Source organism: Vigna umbellata, chromosome 1 (assembly GCF_029865625.1).
Source record: "Vigna umbellata cultivar VRB3 chromosome 1, Vumbellata_1.0, whole genome shotgun sequence".
Taxonomy (NCBI): domain Eukaryota; kingdom Viridiplantae; phylum Streptophyta; class Magnoliopsida; order Fabales; family Fabaceae; genus Vigna; species Vigna umbellata.
In genome coordinates, this window is record NC_142165.1 from 104,380,113 (window position 1) to 104,398,300 (window position 18,188).

The 18,188-nt window shown below is 28.3% G+C and overlaps 1 protein-coding gene across 1 annotated transcript; it reads right to left on the reverse strand.

The window, feature by feature from the left end:
* Nucleotides 1-15,543: 15,543 nt before the first annotated feature.
* On the reverse strand, nucleotides 15,544-18,119 carry LOC124823558 (putative serine/threonine-protein kinase PIX13). The gene is made up of 6 exons (XM_088105321.1): nucleotides 17,965-18,119; nucleotides 17,382-17,800; nucleotides 17,181-17,316; nucleotides 16,938-17,080; nucleotides 16,692-16,815; nucleotides 15,544-16,602 (listed from the first exon to the last, which is right to left on the reverse strand). The coding sequence occupies exons 1-6, from the start codon at nucleotides 18,032-18,034 to the stop codon at nucleotides 16,199-16,201; spliced, it is 1,296 nt and encodes a 431-aa protein (XP_087961447.1). The 5' UTR covers nucleotides 18,035-18,119; the 3' UTR covers nucleotides 15,544-16,198.
* Between the last annotated feature and the right edge of the window lie 69 nt (nucleotides 18,120-18,188).

Genomic DNA, 18,188 nt, shown 5'->3' on the forward strand with positions numbered 1-18,188 from the left:
CACTCTCCCCCAAATTCATTCAAGTGAACAAAGTGTAGGTGTTTCATGTAATGAGACTCATTAACAAAATTCTATTTATAATTTTATCCTTTTAATATTCAAATAATAGAGTCCCATCATTTAAACCATGTTATCATCTCTATTACTCTATTTTCTAGACTCACACAGTCAACAAAATAAATGTAGATAATAAAATAAAATTTTCTAGCATATTATTTTCTTATGTTAAGATTTTAGGCTTAATACTTATTTTGATCCTTAAGTTTAGTCATAATGTTCAAAGTAATTCTACCTTTTTTTCAAATGGTCATAAATGTTCCATATTTTTGTAAAAAGATTTAAGTTGGTCTTTTTTGGTTAAAACATTACAAAAATGAACATATCAAAAAAGGTAGGACTACTTTGACCAAATTAATGGACCAAAATAAGTATTAAACATAGATTTTATTAGATGACTAAATACTTAAAAATTATAAAAAGATAAAATTAAGAATGAAAAAAAATATGAAAAATACATTTTTATTTTTAAGGCAAATCTGTTTAAAAATAAAACAAGAGTAAAATAATTAAAATAAAAAAATAACTTCTAAGTTTGTGACACCAAATTATATATATATATATATATATATATATATATATATATATATATATATATATATATATATGTATGTATGTATATAATATATATATATATATAATAATATAAAGTGACTAAAATACTAATTTTTTTAATATTTACCAACAAAATAAATAAGGATAAATTTTTTACTGTATTGTTTTATTATGTTATAATAGATTTTTTTAAAATATTTATAAAGTAAAGGTATTTATGATTTGAACTGAATGCGATTTGAGAAAAAATATTTTTTTAATTTAATTAAAACAAATCTCCCTCTCGTCAAGATTTTACATTTTTTATTATACTTGTTTAAACTCAATTCACTCTTAACTCTTAATAAAATTGGATTAAGTTGGGAATTGAATCACAACTCGTTGCATTTACAATTTAAACAATAATTTTGTAAAAAAGTATAAACAATTGACCTAGTCACAAAAATATTATATATAAAATGAATTTATTAATATTTGTAACAAACATTAAAAATCATATCTATTAGAATATTTTATTTATACTTTTTTAACGTTGGAAATAGATATGTTAAATACTAAAAGGAATTGTTTACTTAGGGTTGTTCTTGTCTTTGAGTGCTATACATATAGTGGGAAGTCAAAAGTTGAACTGAATTGAGATTTTCAACCTCAAACATTATTGTCACACTTATAACAACATTCAATTTCACATTGCAATGTTAATGTTACACTTCAAAGTTTGAAGTCTTCAAAACAAATTTCAAATACACATTATCAGTCTTCTTGTGGTCCCTCTTTCTTTAAAATCTGGAAAGTAACACCAGTTTGCTTTGAATTACATTACCTTTTGTGCACGCCTGCATCTGCTACTAATTTCAACACTAACACGTGTTTTTAGTTTTCATAAATGTTGTTCTGTTTAATTTCAGTTTTGCAATCTTTTTCTTCATCACTTTTAGTCTTTAAACCCTAAATTTCACTCTCTTAATAAAGCAAATTATTTAAATAACTATATGGACATATATTCATTTTTACTTTAAACTATTAAATTAAAGGTACTTATTGGTAGGTGATGTTTATAATTTAAAAAAAAATGTAACCATTGATTATAGAATTACATATCTACAAATGTGTGATTTTTCTAAAAATTTATAGACATTTTGTTGAGTAAGTATTAAATTTATTTGTTAATGTAAAGACACAATGAAAAAGATATAAATCTTCATATCCAATTCCAATGTTTTAAAAATTAAGAGAAACAATTTTAAATAAACAAAATATATTTCAAAACTATATAGGATAAGATATTTTCTAACAATGAAAATTAAATTCAAAATATTATCAGAGGAAAGATTATAAAAGAAAGACATATCAAGATAATCTATTAAGAACACGGGTAATGACAACATTAAGAAGTGGACTTTAAACCTAATTCAATCCCACAAAACTAGATTTTAAGGTGAGGTTTGCACCCACTTATATATTTTAAATTGGTTTTTATCTCTAGTCGATGTGAGACTTCCAACACATCCCCTCATACCAAGTATAGACATCATATCGAGCGTTAGACTAACCATTAATGGATAGTTCGATAACGGCCTGATAGCGGTTAAGCAACATGCCTAACAAACAACAAATATATATTGTTATGATAGGCTTTAACCATAACTATAATACCATGTTAAGAAATGAACTTTAAGTCTAATTCAATCCCACAAAATCGATTTTTAAGATGAGATTTGCATCCACTTATATATTATAAATTGGTCTTATCTCTAGTTGACGTAGGACTTCCAACAAATAATATAAATTAAATTAGATCACCCTAAAGTCACAAACTCAATAGAGGAAGGCAACACGACGATGGTGAAACTATTGAATAATGACATAACTGCAATGAATAACCCTAAGATGATAAATTCAAGGTGGAAAACAATCAAGAAAAAAAGAAAGAGAGAAAAATTAAAGAACATGAAGATTAAATGTATGCAACTATTTTTATATATAAAGACTATAGAATGACAATTAAAGAAAAATCTCTAATCACATTTAAAACATTAATTACACAAAAAACACAATTATATATATATATATATATATATGGATAATGTTAGTTGTATATATATTTAGATGTGATGTTAGCTGTTAGTATTTATTTATGAGATAATAATAATAATAATAATAATAATGAAGTAATTTACACGTTTGTTACTTGAAAAATTGAAATCTAAAATATGATAGTATTTAAGAGGAATTGGAGTAAAGACCATTTCTTATTGGTTTTGGATATTGGCCCTGATCTGATAGAAATAAAAGTTTGGGCCTTTGGAGTATATATGGACTTGGGGCTCCTGGAACCATAAAACACATTTTGACGGCAATCTCTTTTTGCACTCCATAATTTCTTTCAAAGCTCCATATTTTTCACATTACCTATTATGTTATAAGGGTTACTCCCTACACCACCCCACTTTGCTCCCTGCGCCACGACATTTTTCTAAAATTCTAAAACTATCCTTTATATTTTTAAATATCCTACATCCCATTCCTTTTCTTCAACGGATGTCAACATCCGTTGAAGAAAAAATTCTTCCACGGACGTGCTACATCCGTTAACGGATGTGACGACATCCGTTGCCTTTTTTGTTTTTTAGTTTTTAGTTTTTTTATTTTTCTTGTTTTAAATTAATATATAAATATTATTTAATTATTTTAAAATTATTACTTAATTATTTATAAATTAATTTTATTTTATTTAATAAAATAATAATTATTATTTTTAATTTATGTATTATTATTTAAATAATAATTAAAAAATTTGTTATAAATATATTAAAACGGATGTGTCACATCCGTTGTCTTTTTTTGTTTTTTAATTTTTTATATTTTAAATTAATATATAAATATTATTTAATTTTTTAAAAATTATTATTTAATTATTTATAAATTAATTTTATTTTATTTAATAAAATAATAATAATTATTTTAATTTATATATTATTATTTAAATAATAAATAAAAATTTTTTAAAAATCTATTAAACGGATGTGGCCACATCCGTTGAAGTTTTTTTTTTTTAAATAAAAGTAATAAACTAAAATATAAAATAGGTAAATAGATGTTACGGATGTCAACATCCGTTGAAGGTGAAACGGATGTTGACATCCGTTGAAGGTAAAACGGATGTTGACATCCGTTTTATAGAAGGACAAATAAAGTATGGGAAGGTACAGGGAGCAGTTGGTGGTAGTGGAGGGAGCAACTCTCTTATGTTCTTTGTCATTTATATGGGAATGAACTTCTCAAGGCGCCATTTTCTTTTTCTTCTTCTCCATTCCTTTTGCTGCTAAGTACTAGTTTTGTTGGAATTAAAAAGTTTTGGCAAATGAATTAATTGAACGTAAAAGTTTTGTAAAGCTTGACAGTGGATAACTAATTTAATGGGTAGATTTATTTTCATGGTTTTCGAACCTATGAATTGTACATTCATGAATTTTTCTAGATAATCCAATTTGGAAAGCCTTCTATATTCACCAACTCATAAGTAAATATTTGAACTAGTTTAAAAATTTGGAAATATAGTATTTTGGATTATATGATATGGAATATAAACTTTACGTTTTAAAATGGGGGAACTTAGAAGGTTAAATTTGTAATTGATGGTTATATGTGATTCAAATTGTTAATCTTGATTATCTTTCACAAAATTGGATTCGAAATTTTGGAGTAAAATGAAATTTATAGGTTATTCAATTTTTTTATATCGTGAAATTTGAGTCAACCATAGATGAATTAGTTTAAAGAAATTGTGTTAGAGTTTAAAAATGTGATAAGGGACATCTTAATGTTGTAACGTATTTGGAATGTGAGATGATTTATTTTAATTAGTTTGTGATATAGCATTTAAAGTAGGATTCGTCGTTGTGATTTTGTTGCTAGGTTGTGAAAAAAAAAAGTGAAAAATACAGGAATTAGAAAAAGAATGTAAGAAAATATGATTGTCTGTTTAAATTAATATCTAATGAGATGGTGAAGTGTGAAAATAATACGTGTAAAATTTATAATAATGAGATGATTAATATGTTGAAATTTCTACATCAGATATAAGATTAATGTATAATATATAAATGGATTTAAATCTCATCTTATAAATTCGTTTTTGAACATAGTATTTCATTTTGACTTGATAGGAACTTGGAGAATAAGAGACAAGAACCGTGCATTCTCCAACAGAAGAAACTGACCATAATGGTTTTAAGTTTATAAGTAGGTAACGAACTGAGTGAGTCCTTAAAACTGTATCAGACACTTTGGCTATAACCTAGCAAAGCCACAAACCACATATATATTTTCAAAACTCAGTGTAAGAGTGTTGAATGCAAAGCAAGGTCTATGATTTTCTGTTATATATATCAGACTGATAAGGACAGAGGTAATTAAGAGTAACAACAAGGCAAGCATGTCAACGAGCTTTTGTATGATAATCGGTTCAAGCCTTTAAAACTTAAGTATGATATTAATACTTGAGAGACTGTATCTCAAGCTAGCTGTATATTGTTTTTTTTTCCTTATCTACCTAAGTAGTTGTTGCAACTACAAACACCAGTGCAGTCGGCAAGGAGTAAATGATTTCAACACTGTTAAACCCACCATGCATGGTGCCATGAGTTATTCAACAAGCTTAATGAACCAGACGAATCTATCAACTCCATGTTTAGCCAAAAATAGCTATGCAGAGTATTTGGCTAAACAACCCCTTGCGTGAGAATATATAAATATGTGTATGCATATGTATGAATTAAGACACATTGATCAACAATAATGGAAAACCATCTTCATGCAGAACCACACATCACCATTTGTGTTGGTAGATATTTTGTCGAAATGATCTTATTAGTGTTCATATATACTTTAATGGATAAGTTTTAGTGATTGATTTAATAAAATGATGAAAATTTTGAAGCAAAAATATCGTTCTTGATAATTGATCTTGTTATATATATGCATATTAGAAGAAAACTAATTTGCATGGTTATATGCATTGATTAATAAGGTTCAAAATATCAACTGTTTTCAATAAAAGAATCAACTTTTCTGGAGCGGTTAGTATACAGTTGTTAAGAATGACAACTAACAATCTAACATATTTATTCCTGTTGAAATATGAAAATAAATATATGGCCACACAGAAACAGGGTTGAAGCATGTGAGAGCTATCTGGGAAGAAGATGGCCCACAAAAATCAATGTCATTTATTAAATTAGGAGTGCTTAAGTGTGAATGCATGTGAGGAGTTTGAAAGACAAGACAAATAAAACACAAGAATATATATACTACGTAGGCAAATGGAAGCATCTAATCTTAATAGCACATAATGACAAACTTCATAGGATACCTTGTTTGTTAGACTTGTTGATGTTGTAAATTATGATCAACTTCAAAATCACAAATTCCTCTTCTATCTTGTTGATTGTAGTCTCACGTCTCTGATAATGAGTTAGTTAGACTGCGATGTGTGGCCTACCCATACACTCTATATATATTCATTTGCACATTGGATGCTTATCCGTGACGCATGACATGGACTTCAAACCAGCCACTCCCACTTTTAGATTTACACCTTCTAATGCTTTCAATTAACTTGTTTTACCCAAAATAGTTACGTTCATTTTACCTGTGCTGTGTGCATGCACTATATATTGGGTACAAACAAAGTTTTACATCGGATAAAATAAGAAATGGACATGGATTTATATACATATAAGATACCTCCTCAATTAGTAAGATGCTTTTTGGAGTGGTATCAAAAGCAAATCCATGAAAACTTGATCCAAAACGGACAATATTTTATCAGTCAAAGGTGCCACAGAATTTTAAAGGGCTTTGTGATATCAACCACAGAATTTAAAACCAGTCAAAAACAAGGCTTGCTTTCGAGTTTCTTTTATAATTTTACTGGAAAAATGAAGGAAGCATCAATGCTTCTGTTCACTACTACCTCTCATGAATAATTAATAATCAATTATATAACTTCGCCTTTTTGGTCTTTTTTCTTCTTATATATATCTAAGGATCATGCTTCCTCTCATGTTTTCTGTTATTTCATTCGACTGAAGTTAAAGTTTCTTTAAACATGGATGACTGAACAATTTTTAATCTTAATTTGAAGTTGGTCAAAATAAATTTATTTGGTAGATGATTGATTAAGTTTAAAAATGAAATTTGAGAGAGGGAATTCTCTCTCATTTGACAACATTTTCCTTAAACATGTATAAGCCAAATCTGGTCACATTCACTTTCTGATTCCATTTTCTTCCAAATTAAGCAAGCAACATCTTCACCAAAGAGGTTGACAATTAGGTTCTCATTACTCAAATATTTGTCGTTGCGTTTAAGACAAATATATGTATTGATTAACTTTTAACGACCCACAAAACTATGTTTCTTAATGGACAAAATAATCATATGCTCTAGGCACCCTTTGCTTCTTAATACGGTTTTTGATGATTTGATTTGGAGATCTAAAACAAAGCTTTTGTCATTTGGATTGTAATGGGTAACACTACTCTATAGTCTAGTAGGAAGGAAATGGGAATACATCTTTTGTTGGTTTTCTCTTTTCCTCTCATTTAGAACGTTACATGCATGCATGAAAGGACAAAGTTTTCAATGGCAAATAAGGAATTGGTGACTATATGTTACAGGTCATGAATTATATTATATATGGTGGCCACAACGTTTAATGGAGAGACTTCTTGTACTCAGTCATAACAGCCTTTAATATTTCAGTGAGGTGTCTTTAGTGCTGTAAAATGTAGATTATGCAGATGTAGAGAAATAGATTTTCTCCTTATTTGTGTGTGATATACACAATGCTACAATTAAAATCTTACACATTATGTATACTGAGGTTGGACGAGGATCATATGATCACAAAATTTGTTGTTATGTGGTAGATTGATATACTTGAGTTTGGTTTGAAACTTGATTTGATTTGTTTTGGAGGTGTGGCCGAGTATGTATATTTAGAAACAATTAATGAAGAGAACGAAGCTACTTTATAGCAGGGGTGATCTAGGGCTACATAAATCACATGATGAACAAAAACAAATCAGATGTTTTAGCTAAGTTTATATGGCTATCTTTGGATAATGCCTAGCCTCTAGCAGGTTATATCTCATTTTGGTAGGAGAGAATTAAATTGGAAAGTGTTAGTTAGTGTCTTTAAAAGTAAAAGCTTTTTGTAATGAAAATATATTTGTTATATTAAAATTATAAAAATTTAATATATAATTTTTAATTAAATTGTTAAAAATTAAATGTATTTTTATTATATGATCTTATTAAGGTATTTTTGTTTTGAAATTCGGTATTCGCCATCCCATGCTTACTAATATGATAAGGAAAAAGTAGGAAACTGCCGTAATAATGAAGAGTTATAATTTGAATAACTTCTATGAATGTAGATGAATTTGAGTAATTATGAGTCAGATTTACAATTATTGTATACCAAAAATCTATTTTTTAGTTAAATTAGCTTATTTCATTAAAATTTTGAAAAATTAGTGCTTGAATTAGTTAATAAATATAAAATAAGACGTATTAATAATTTTCTTACAGTGTAAACAAACATTTTTTTTGGTTCATTATAAATTTTGTTTAACAAGTTTTTATCTCTGATAGTTTTTGTTTAAAAGGAAATATATAATTACTATGAGAAGAATAAACTGATTGAAAATAACAGTATATTATGAAAAGGAGACGATGGAGAAAGATTTCACCATAGTATAAAAATTGAAAAAAAAAATGTTATATATAAACTTAAACATGTTTTTAAATAGCGCATAAAAATATTGTTTTGGGTGAGATATCTTTGTGCCAGAGGTTAATCACTAATACTCAAAGTATTGATATTTGGAACATTAAAATTAGTTTCATAACTATAACTATTTTCTTATTTTAATTTTACTTAAATAAGTTTGAGTATTAATTTGATTTAAGTAGTCTGGTGCTTTATTTGTCGTGTTTATCCTCTCATTAAAATCTTTTATAAGGATGTTAAATTTTACAATTAATTTTCTCACAATGTAGTAGGTTGCCCTGCCTCACTGACAAATTTAAATTAGTTATGACTTGGACGGTGGAGACATAAAGGAAAAGATGGTGGGTGAGCTGAGTAAAACATTGTATTGTGGGTTGAATTTATTCATACTTATGTCGAAATATTAATCAGTATTTTGGGCATTTCTTTTATTCTGTAAAAATAAAAATATATATTTTTTATGTGACGAACTTATTCCAGATTTAACTGTGTTCGAATTGAAAAACGATACTATCTCTTTTGTTTGTTCATTGTCAATTGTCTTTAAGTAATTGTATTTAAAATAACGTAGTAATTTTTTAAAAATACAATTAGTAAATTTTACTCTTGTATTTTTCAATGATTGTGTCTATTTTGTTCTTTTTTTGGAGTTATTAAGAGTCATTTTCTCTCACGACATGAAAATTCTTTGACGTGACGAACCTTGCTTCTGCGTTTGCATTGCTTGACCGATGTTGTCAAAGCTTGAACCAACTTCGTCTTTCCTGATAAAGACTTGGTTTTATTGAAGAGTCTTTGGATTTAGGTTGTTCAAAGATAGTTAATGACACTTTAACTTTGTTGTTCTTTTTTAGTATGGTTGTTTGTATTTTAATAATATTTTTAATTCAAATTTTGTAATTATTTATAGAAATATATGGTAGAAATTTATTTTAATAAAAATATAAATTAGCATTTTACATATATGTAAAAGAACCTTATTAGGAATAACACATGTCAAGTAAAATCGTAGAATATTATAACACACTTTAGTAATATATATTAAAAGTTAAATAAAACTTCAGTAAAAAAAAAAGTCATTTAAGTTAAATTCAGAAATAATATTAAAGTTAGATTTTAGTTAATGTAAATTATTTTTTATTTTTAAACAATTATTTGATTATATTTATAATTGAGCTTATGTATTAAGTGTTTATATTCCTTTTGTGGTATTTGATATGTATTGAATAGAGTGGTATTGAATAATAAAGTGTAAGATTTTTAGTAGAGTATACTGTTAAATTTTTTGAAGATCGAATTTAGATATTAAGTTGTTGGCAAATTTTCATTAGATTTGTGTAATGTACTGTGTTGAGTGAATTAATATGATTTTACATTAGATATCGTGTGAGATATAATATAAAGTTTCAGTACATAGATATCCGGTAATTACAAATTAATATGAATTTTTTTTTATATATTTTAGTTTATTTAATATATTCTGAAATACTAATAACTTTTCTTTTTAGTGATATTAGTTTATTTTAGATTTATATTAAGGTATTTAGTTCTTCATTAAAAATATTGTAATGATGTTTATAAGTTTATATATATTGAAGTGTTTTTGCCTTTTAATAATGACGAGTCATATTGTATTATTTATGGCTAGAATTACATGTGTGTTTTAACCAATGGGTAATTTAGTTTTGATTAATATGGTTAAATTAATTAATTTTGATTTATCCTTAACATTTAAATCTTGACGTAATTAAACAAAAATTTTATATTTATTATCATGTTGAAATTTATTTTGTTGACAATTACGTATGGTTACAATTTTAAATTGAGAAACACACAAAATAGAATAGCTATAATATGTGAATCTTCTACATCATTTCAGATCATAATGAGTGCAACTTTGCTTGTGTGAGGACACACAACATTATTTAATATCCACAAATCAATGTTATATATTTCACTATCTCAAAAAAAACAGAAAATATATGAAGTAGGTTTTAAACCAATGTTAAAAATTAACTTAGGCAAAATATAATAATATTATAATAAATGACAACAATGTATTTATTTTGACGCAACCTAAATATAATATAAGCAATAAAAAGTCCTAAATGATTTAAAATGAAATATGGAATAGAAAGAAAAATGAAAAATTGTAGTAAAGTGAGGAGCAAGTTGTTGAGTTTCCCTCTTATCTCTCTTATACATGTCTCTCTTTAAGCACCTCCCATCATCACCATCTCCATTTCTCTCTCCACGCCTTCCCTCCAACAAACAAACAAAGAAATATTCTCCCACTGAAAAACCAACCCATAATAATTACATATATTTGCTACCACTATCATAACACTCAATTTCTCAAGCTCTTCTTCCCTTTACGGCCAACACATGGGCCTCGAAGTCTTTGACGACTTTCGCCCAATCATGTCCGTACCAACCCTTCCTACGCTCAGAACCTTCAGCCATCGCCCAGAGGTTGTTCAGACATGGTCCAAGGACGACCAAGATTGCCACACACCCACTTCACAACCTCCAACGTTGGTCTGTCCGCCGCCTCCCAAGAAACCACGACTCTCTGTCTCAACAACAACAACAACAACAACAACCACTTTTCCTTCTCAACCCTTCTTCCAAGTACCTCACGACCTCGCTTCTGTCTTTCTGCTTCGCGCTAAACCTTCCTCATCTGAGCAACCCCTTTGCTAGCTACCTACCATACCGTCTCTTCTCTTATCTTCTCTTCGCCACTCCCAACATATATATTACTTAATATATCACTGTATACTTTCAATAAATTAAGCCCCACGTCGCATTGTGAACACCTGTTCTTCACTTTATTTTCTTTCCTTTTCTCTTGTTCTCTTTTTCTCATATCATTACAAATAAATAAATAACCTGCTTGTTCACCAACATTTTTACACTTTTCATTCATCATCATGTTTTAAAGGTTCGACTTCTGTCTTCTATAGCTTTCGTTTTCTCCTGCTTTTATCATCGTTATGATTCTGTTGCTATTTTGAATATTTGAAGGCTAGGAATTAATTCTAGTTGTGGATCCATGGTGCATGGTACCATCCATTAATCTCTGTTAAACCATAAATGCATGCATCTAACTGAAACACCCCTTTGTGTATTTAGTCTCTTTCTCACACTCACACACACACACACAATAAAATGGTGCTAGATGGATATGGAGCTTGCTAGAAATCATGAATATATATATATATATACACACACACACACACTTGTTGGAAGATTGAAGAAACATTATTAACTGGATTGAGAGCTCGACGGCTATGAAGTGAACGGGGCCTATAATACAAAAATCACTTCAAAAGGCTGTTTGGAATGTTTTGTTATTTATTTGCTCTCTATTTCAATTAGCTTAACCTTTCGTTCTCCAAAAATAAAAAAAATAAAATAAAAGCAATGATTCAAAAGGAAGTTAATGTTTTACTTGGATTGCTCAGAAAACCAGAAGATGGAATGTGATTTATAACATCGTCAATGTCTTAGAATTTTTTAAGGAAAGCAGAAAATTCACCACACGTGTATGTGTATATATATATATATATATATATATATATATATATATATATATATATATATATATATATATATATATATATATAGATGCCTAGACTGCGGTTCTAAATCCTCATAGTTAGTTCGATCCATAGGTTTCAAAAAAATTTATAATTTTAATTTTGTAGTTTTTCTTCGTCTAGTTCCATTATTGATTAATCTTCCTCCTTTTCTTCAATAGATGCCCTATTTTATGGCTCAAAATAGTGTTAATTTTAATTTAGTCCTTATAAATATTAAAGTTTTATACTTTTACTTTATTTTAATTTATTTTTTTAATTATGAATACTTGTCAAACAAAACAAGCAAGAAAAATATATAATTTAACCTCTGTTATTCTCTAGATAAGCCAAGGGGACAATAGTAGTTTAAATATATAATTTAAAAAGAAAAAAAAAACTGTTTTCACCATGCCAATAAATTGACGAGGAGATACATTTGATGTAAAACTAATCGTAAATATATTCTGTGAACTCTAGCACGTTCCATTGAGAGAGATAGATTAAGTACATAAAAATAATAATTTAGGAGTCACGTGTGTAAATTACAGTAAATATTTTAATATTTGAGTTTGATACCTTTCAATGAATAAAAAACGGATAAAAAGAGATGGTTCCTTTAATAAGCGAAATACCCTCCAAACTTAATTAAATATAAAACAAAAATAACTAATTCAACTAATTAAAAAATGTCATTTAAGTTAATTTTTTATTTTACGAAAACAAAGCATTATATCTTATAAAACACCGTTAGTCATTTCTGTCAAAACTGGTGCTCGAAAATAATTTATAAACTATAATAACGTTAAATAATTTTGAATTAATTTAATTTTCAACTACGAGGAGTACAACATTGGGATGAGATGATTCACACAATAAAAGAAGTACTTCTCGAAGATTCTTATATAATGATGAATTATAGTAATAAAAAAATATATGTTTAGAGATTAATTTCTTAATTAGAAATTAATATTTTGTTAGTAAAAATCTTGATAAATAATATTAGTGACCAATTTAAAATGTTGAAAGAAAAATTGTTATTTATCTACTATAATTATACTGTATATATAACAGAAAATAAAACAAAAAACAACAAATTAACAGATTATATGACAAACTAATATACTGTAACTTAATAACAAAAAATATTAATCTTTTCTCAGAATATTTATTTTCAAATATATTTTTTTAAAATGTATTTTAGATCTTCTAATTTTAAAAATATTTTTAAATTAAGAAATATATTTTGAATTATATAATTCAAAAATTATTTTGTTAATATATTGCAGATTATGTAATTTAGAAAGTATTTTTAGATTTGAAAATATGTCAGAATATAGAATCTATTTCTTTTAAAATGTATTTCTGTAATTCAAAACTTATTTTCATGTCTTGAAATATGTTTTAGAATGTACAATTTAAAATACCTTAATAAACATATTTTTAAATCTAAAAATACCTTCTAAATTATACCATCTCAAAGTGTAACTTTTACCTTTTTATTATAATTTTAATAAGTAATTTGAAATTTATGAATTTTATGGAGGTGCAGGAAGAAAAAAAAAGAGACAGAGGAACGAACAGCCGGTATGACACAATAAATATAGCCCATTGGATGCATCCTTTTCCTGTATTTGACCCGAATTAAAAAAAAATGACTTACAAGGACTAGTTAGACCAATACAGATAAAAATAAATAAAATATACAGAGTAAAAGTAAAGTGAAAAGTAGCGAGAGAAAATACTGTAGGATTGGAACTACAAAGTTAATTAATTCTATATTGATTTATAATATTCTATCTAGATTTATCATATTTCATCTTTATTAGAAAAAATAAGATCAAATTTAAATAGTGAACGATATTCACAATAATTGTAACCTTCAAGTTTTTTATGTGAAAAAACTTATCTTTAGAATTTTCTATCCAATAAAGCGATACTAACTTGATAGCGAAAATTAAAAAAAAAATGGCTTAATTAACATTTTAGTTTTTATAGGATCAACAGTTTGATTATCTATATATTTTTTTTCCAAAATCTATTATTAACATTTTATGTTAACTATGATGAGGTAATTATGATGTTATGATATGTTCAAAAGAAAATTATATAACTTCTGAAAAATTTTGGCAATTTCATCACTTTTAAACAAATTTTTAAAAATAAAATCGAAAAATTTAAAAAGGTTGATTTTTTTTTAAATTGATAAAGAGTGACACAATTAATATAAATATGATTTTTTAGTTTAATCTGACCTGTTTTACATATTTGAGCAAGAAAAATATGTCTAACATGTCCAACGAACATAGTCTTTTTGAAAAATATTTAAACAATAAACTGCCAACCATCATAATCTTTATGAAGAAATAAAGATAGTCTAGATATAAGATACATTATTTTTTATTTAAATTATAATTACACCATGATTTCTAAAAGAAGTAACGAATAGTTGAAAAAATATAGATGTTAATCAATTTTTATTTCCAGTGTATCTATCCTTATTTGTTAATAATTATAGTAAAACAATTAAGCATTTTGAAAATATGACACTTTTCATTTTACTGCATTATAAATATTAATTTTATTCCTTATGTTAATTTTAATTTTAGTTTCTTACAAATTTTCAAGCCCCAAAAAATAAATTATTTTTTTACTTTAGTCTTCATTAATATTTTTTTTAGTCCATTGAATATCACTTTTTTTATTTTAGTTTATAATAATGTTATATGATAATAAATGAATAGGTTTTCACATTAGTCAATTTCTAAATTTAAACGAATGTCAAACTGAATACAACACAACTCTAATAAAAGTCATTTTGACCACAAGTGAAAATATCACTTTAAAATTATTTTCTTTATTATAACGAAAGTCCTTTACTTCCAACTTTGCTTTAAATATTTAAGTTATTCTTTTTTTATTTCAACGGAACACTCATTTATTTTTCAATGCTCTCGTCTTGATACAACTTCACTAACTCCAAATTATGGTTTTTATATGTAAAGATTTCATCTCCTCTTACATGTTTTTATACAATTTGTCTTTCTTTTCATCGAACATAACTTATTTATATCTTTCAAGCTCTATCCTACCAACTAACAAAACAAACTTATTAGAGAAATATTTTTATGAAGGATGATTCTTTGCAGTAGATCATCTCAATTGAGGCTCAATAGGAGGAAATAATTTAGTTAGTTTATTGACTTGAATACAAGATATGTCAATTACATTTTCTAAATCTACATTTATATCTTCCCCATGATCAACAACTTTAACAACTTTGCTACAGGTTTTAACTCATCTTCATGTATCTAGGAGTAACTTCTCACGTCTATCAACATTTTTTTTTCAAAGTCAATCAACATTTTCACTATGATGTTTTTCACTGTAATGTTAGTATTTTAACCGACGTTAAAGGTCGAAGATAACGTCAAAATTCTTTTTTTATTAATGCCTTAAGAAAAATAAAATATTTGTTTCTAACAATTTTATCATCAATTAGATCTTAAAATTTATAACTGAAAAAATCACAATTATAACTTGAGATAATTGTTTCGAGTTTCCATCAAGCTTAAATCTTTCATATATAGGGATGTGAACAAGTGTTTTGCATCCAAACACCCTCGTATATATGTAGGAAACATAGCTCCCTTCACACAAGGACATCACTATCAAAAATAACACAAAAAGACAGGTTAACCAAGATCGTTAGAGTTCTTAATGTCACACCCTATAAAGCTTTAGGCACTTTTGCATGAGAGAACATGCATCTAATTTACATTATTGTCTAGTTCATTCTATATTGCCACCCAACATGAGAATCTGAACAAGTTTCAAGATGTACGTACAACCTTTATCTTGCAAGAGTAGCAAGACCCTCTTCATCGACAAAGTTGTTTATGTTGAAAGATCCTCATATGCATTCACTTGATGTGTAGAGAAATTTGTTAATTTCCAATAAATTTCTTTACTTTTTCTACATCAATGTGCACTTCCTTTAGGACACATTCTTTAAGCCACATAATGGACTTCTAGCTCATAAGAAAATACCTTTTTTAGCGCGGGCTGCCCAGGTAACACTTGCATGTGTTGTTATTATATACAAGCTCAACTCTACTCGGCACCACTACAGCAGAGGCACTTTAGCTATATGCTCTTCAACTCCACAATGCATCAGCTGCAAAGGAATATAGTGCCGATGGGTTCAATTCAATTGACCACCATCTGGCTGATCGCGTTGTTGAACTACCTGGGAACGATTAACACGTCTTCTGTTATAACTGTTGTCAGATGGTTTCTCATTATCTGCTTCAATATGTTCCAATCTTTCAAGAACTTCTTTCATTGATGGTCTCACTTTGGCTTCTGTTCGGATGCATTTGAGAGCTAGTAGAGCTACCTCTAAAGCTGAGTTGGTTGGATACTTTCCTTCCAACTTTGCATCCATATTCATTCTTATTTTCCCTCTATTTAGTATATTTGATTTGAGCCAATCCGTCAAGGACTTTTGCTTCAGCAATCGCCGTATATCTTGTATTCTTTTCCCTGTCAGCACCTCCATCAAAACAATTCCAAATGCATACACGTCACTTTTCACTTTCAAACGACCTACACAACAGACATGTGAAGATTTAGTATCTTGTCACGTTTCTACAAAAGGTTTATGAAGTGTTTAAGAGAAATTTTTTGGATATCACCTGTTGCTATATACTCAGGAGCAGCATAGCCTCCTGTTCCCATAACTTGTGTTGTTACGTGAGTCTGATCAAGCGAAGAAAAAGATTTGGCTAACCCAAAGTCTGATAACCTTGCCGTAAATGCCTGTCAGAAAAGCAAAAAGCTAATGATTTTTTCTTTCACTAACTTGAATTCTTCAATAGCATGCAAGCACTACGTTGAGAAACGAAGAAAAATTATACAAACAAGTCCAAAATAAAACTTACCTCGTCAAGTAGTATATTTGAGGGTTTAAAATCTCTATGTACAATTTTCATTTCCATGGAATGAAGGAAATTCAGTCCCCTAGCTGCGTCAATCATAACCTTCAGCCTTGTATCCCATGAAAGTGGCCGAACATTTGCACCTCCTGCATGCAGAAGAGAAATCATGTGCATAAATCAGAGAAAATGACAAATCAATTCAGCATAATTGGTACGCATGCTGCTAGCACCAGCAGCATTTCTTACTTCCAAATAGATGGTTATCCAAGGAACCACGATGCATGAATTCATACACCAGGAACAGCTCAATATCCTCTCGCCGAAATCCCAACAGCTTAACAAGGTTGGGATGAGAAAGCCTCCCTAAGAAATTCACCTCTGACTGCATAAAGAAGATAATCAAAGAAAAGTTTAGAATCCTAATTTTAGAATGACATTAATGCTTACCTGCCATTCCGCAACTCCTTGCAAGCATTCGGGATTCCTTTTCTTGATGGCAATAGTCAATCCCTCACCTCTAATCAAACCCTTGTATACTCTACCAAACCCCCCCTCTCCTATCACACTGCCAGCTCCGAAATTTTTGGTGGCAGCCCTCGATTCTGCAAAAGTAAATACTCTCAGGTTTGGAGCGTTCAAGATCTCACCATGAGGAAACTCCCCTCCATCTCTGACTCCAGAGGTGTGGCTATTCTCAGAGCCCCAAAACGACGTGCTAGTGTTATTTCCTGATATGTGATTATTACTACTACTTGGCCCAAACAGACTGCCGGTTCCTCCAAAGTGACTGCTACACCCACGAGAAGAAGAATTGTCATTCTGTATTAGTCTTCTGTTGCTGAGACCAGCAGAGAACTGATTCCTCCCTGAGACATCGTCACAGAAATACAAACTTTGTCATCTAAAGTAGAAAAACCATGTCAAGGATTGCCTTGCATGTTTTCGATAATTGGGAATTTCCTGGTGATGATCTTAGCAATTAAAGAAACAAAAATAACCATAATGCCAAAAGCTATCGTATTTGGTTTACCTAAATGGTTCTTTGCGTTGGGATGATCATCGCCATTAGAACCTGATGAAAAACTGCAACAGTTCCCCATTGACTTGTTTATGCTCTTTCCTTGGCGTAAAATCAGAGAAATAACTAGAGCAATGTTGATAATAGTATCTGAGTCACAATATAATGCGAATTGGTTAGAAAAGTATCGAAAAAACAGTTGCATGTGTCCTTTTGAAGAGGAATTAATGTTAGAG

Excerpts from the sequence above, each read along its gene's own strand:
- LOC124823558 (XM_088105321.1), bottom strand. The coding sequence starts at position 18,034 with ATGGGGAACTGTTGCAGTTTTTCATCAGGTTCTAATGGCGATGATCAT. Across the intron at positions 16,816-16,937 it reads CAAATATACTACTTGACGAG|GCATTTACGGCAAGGTTATC; the intron begins GTAAGTTTTATT and ends CTTTTCTGACAG. Across the intron at positions 16,603-16,691 it reads TCCTGAGTATATAGCAACAG|GTCGTTTGAAAGTGAAAAGT; the intron begins GTGATATCCAAA and ends TCTGTTGTGTAG.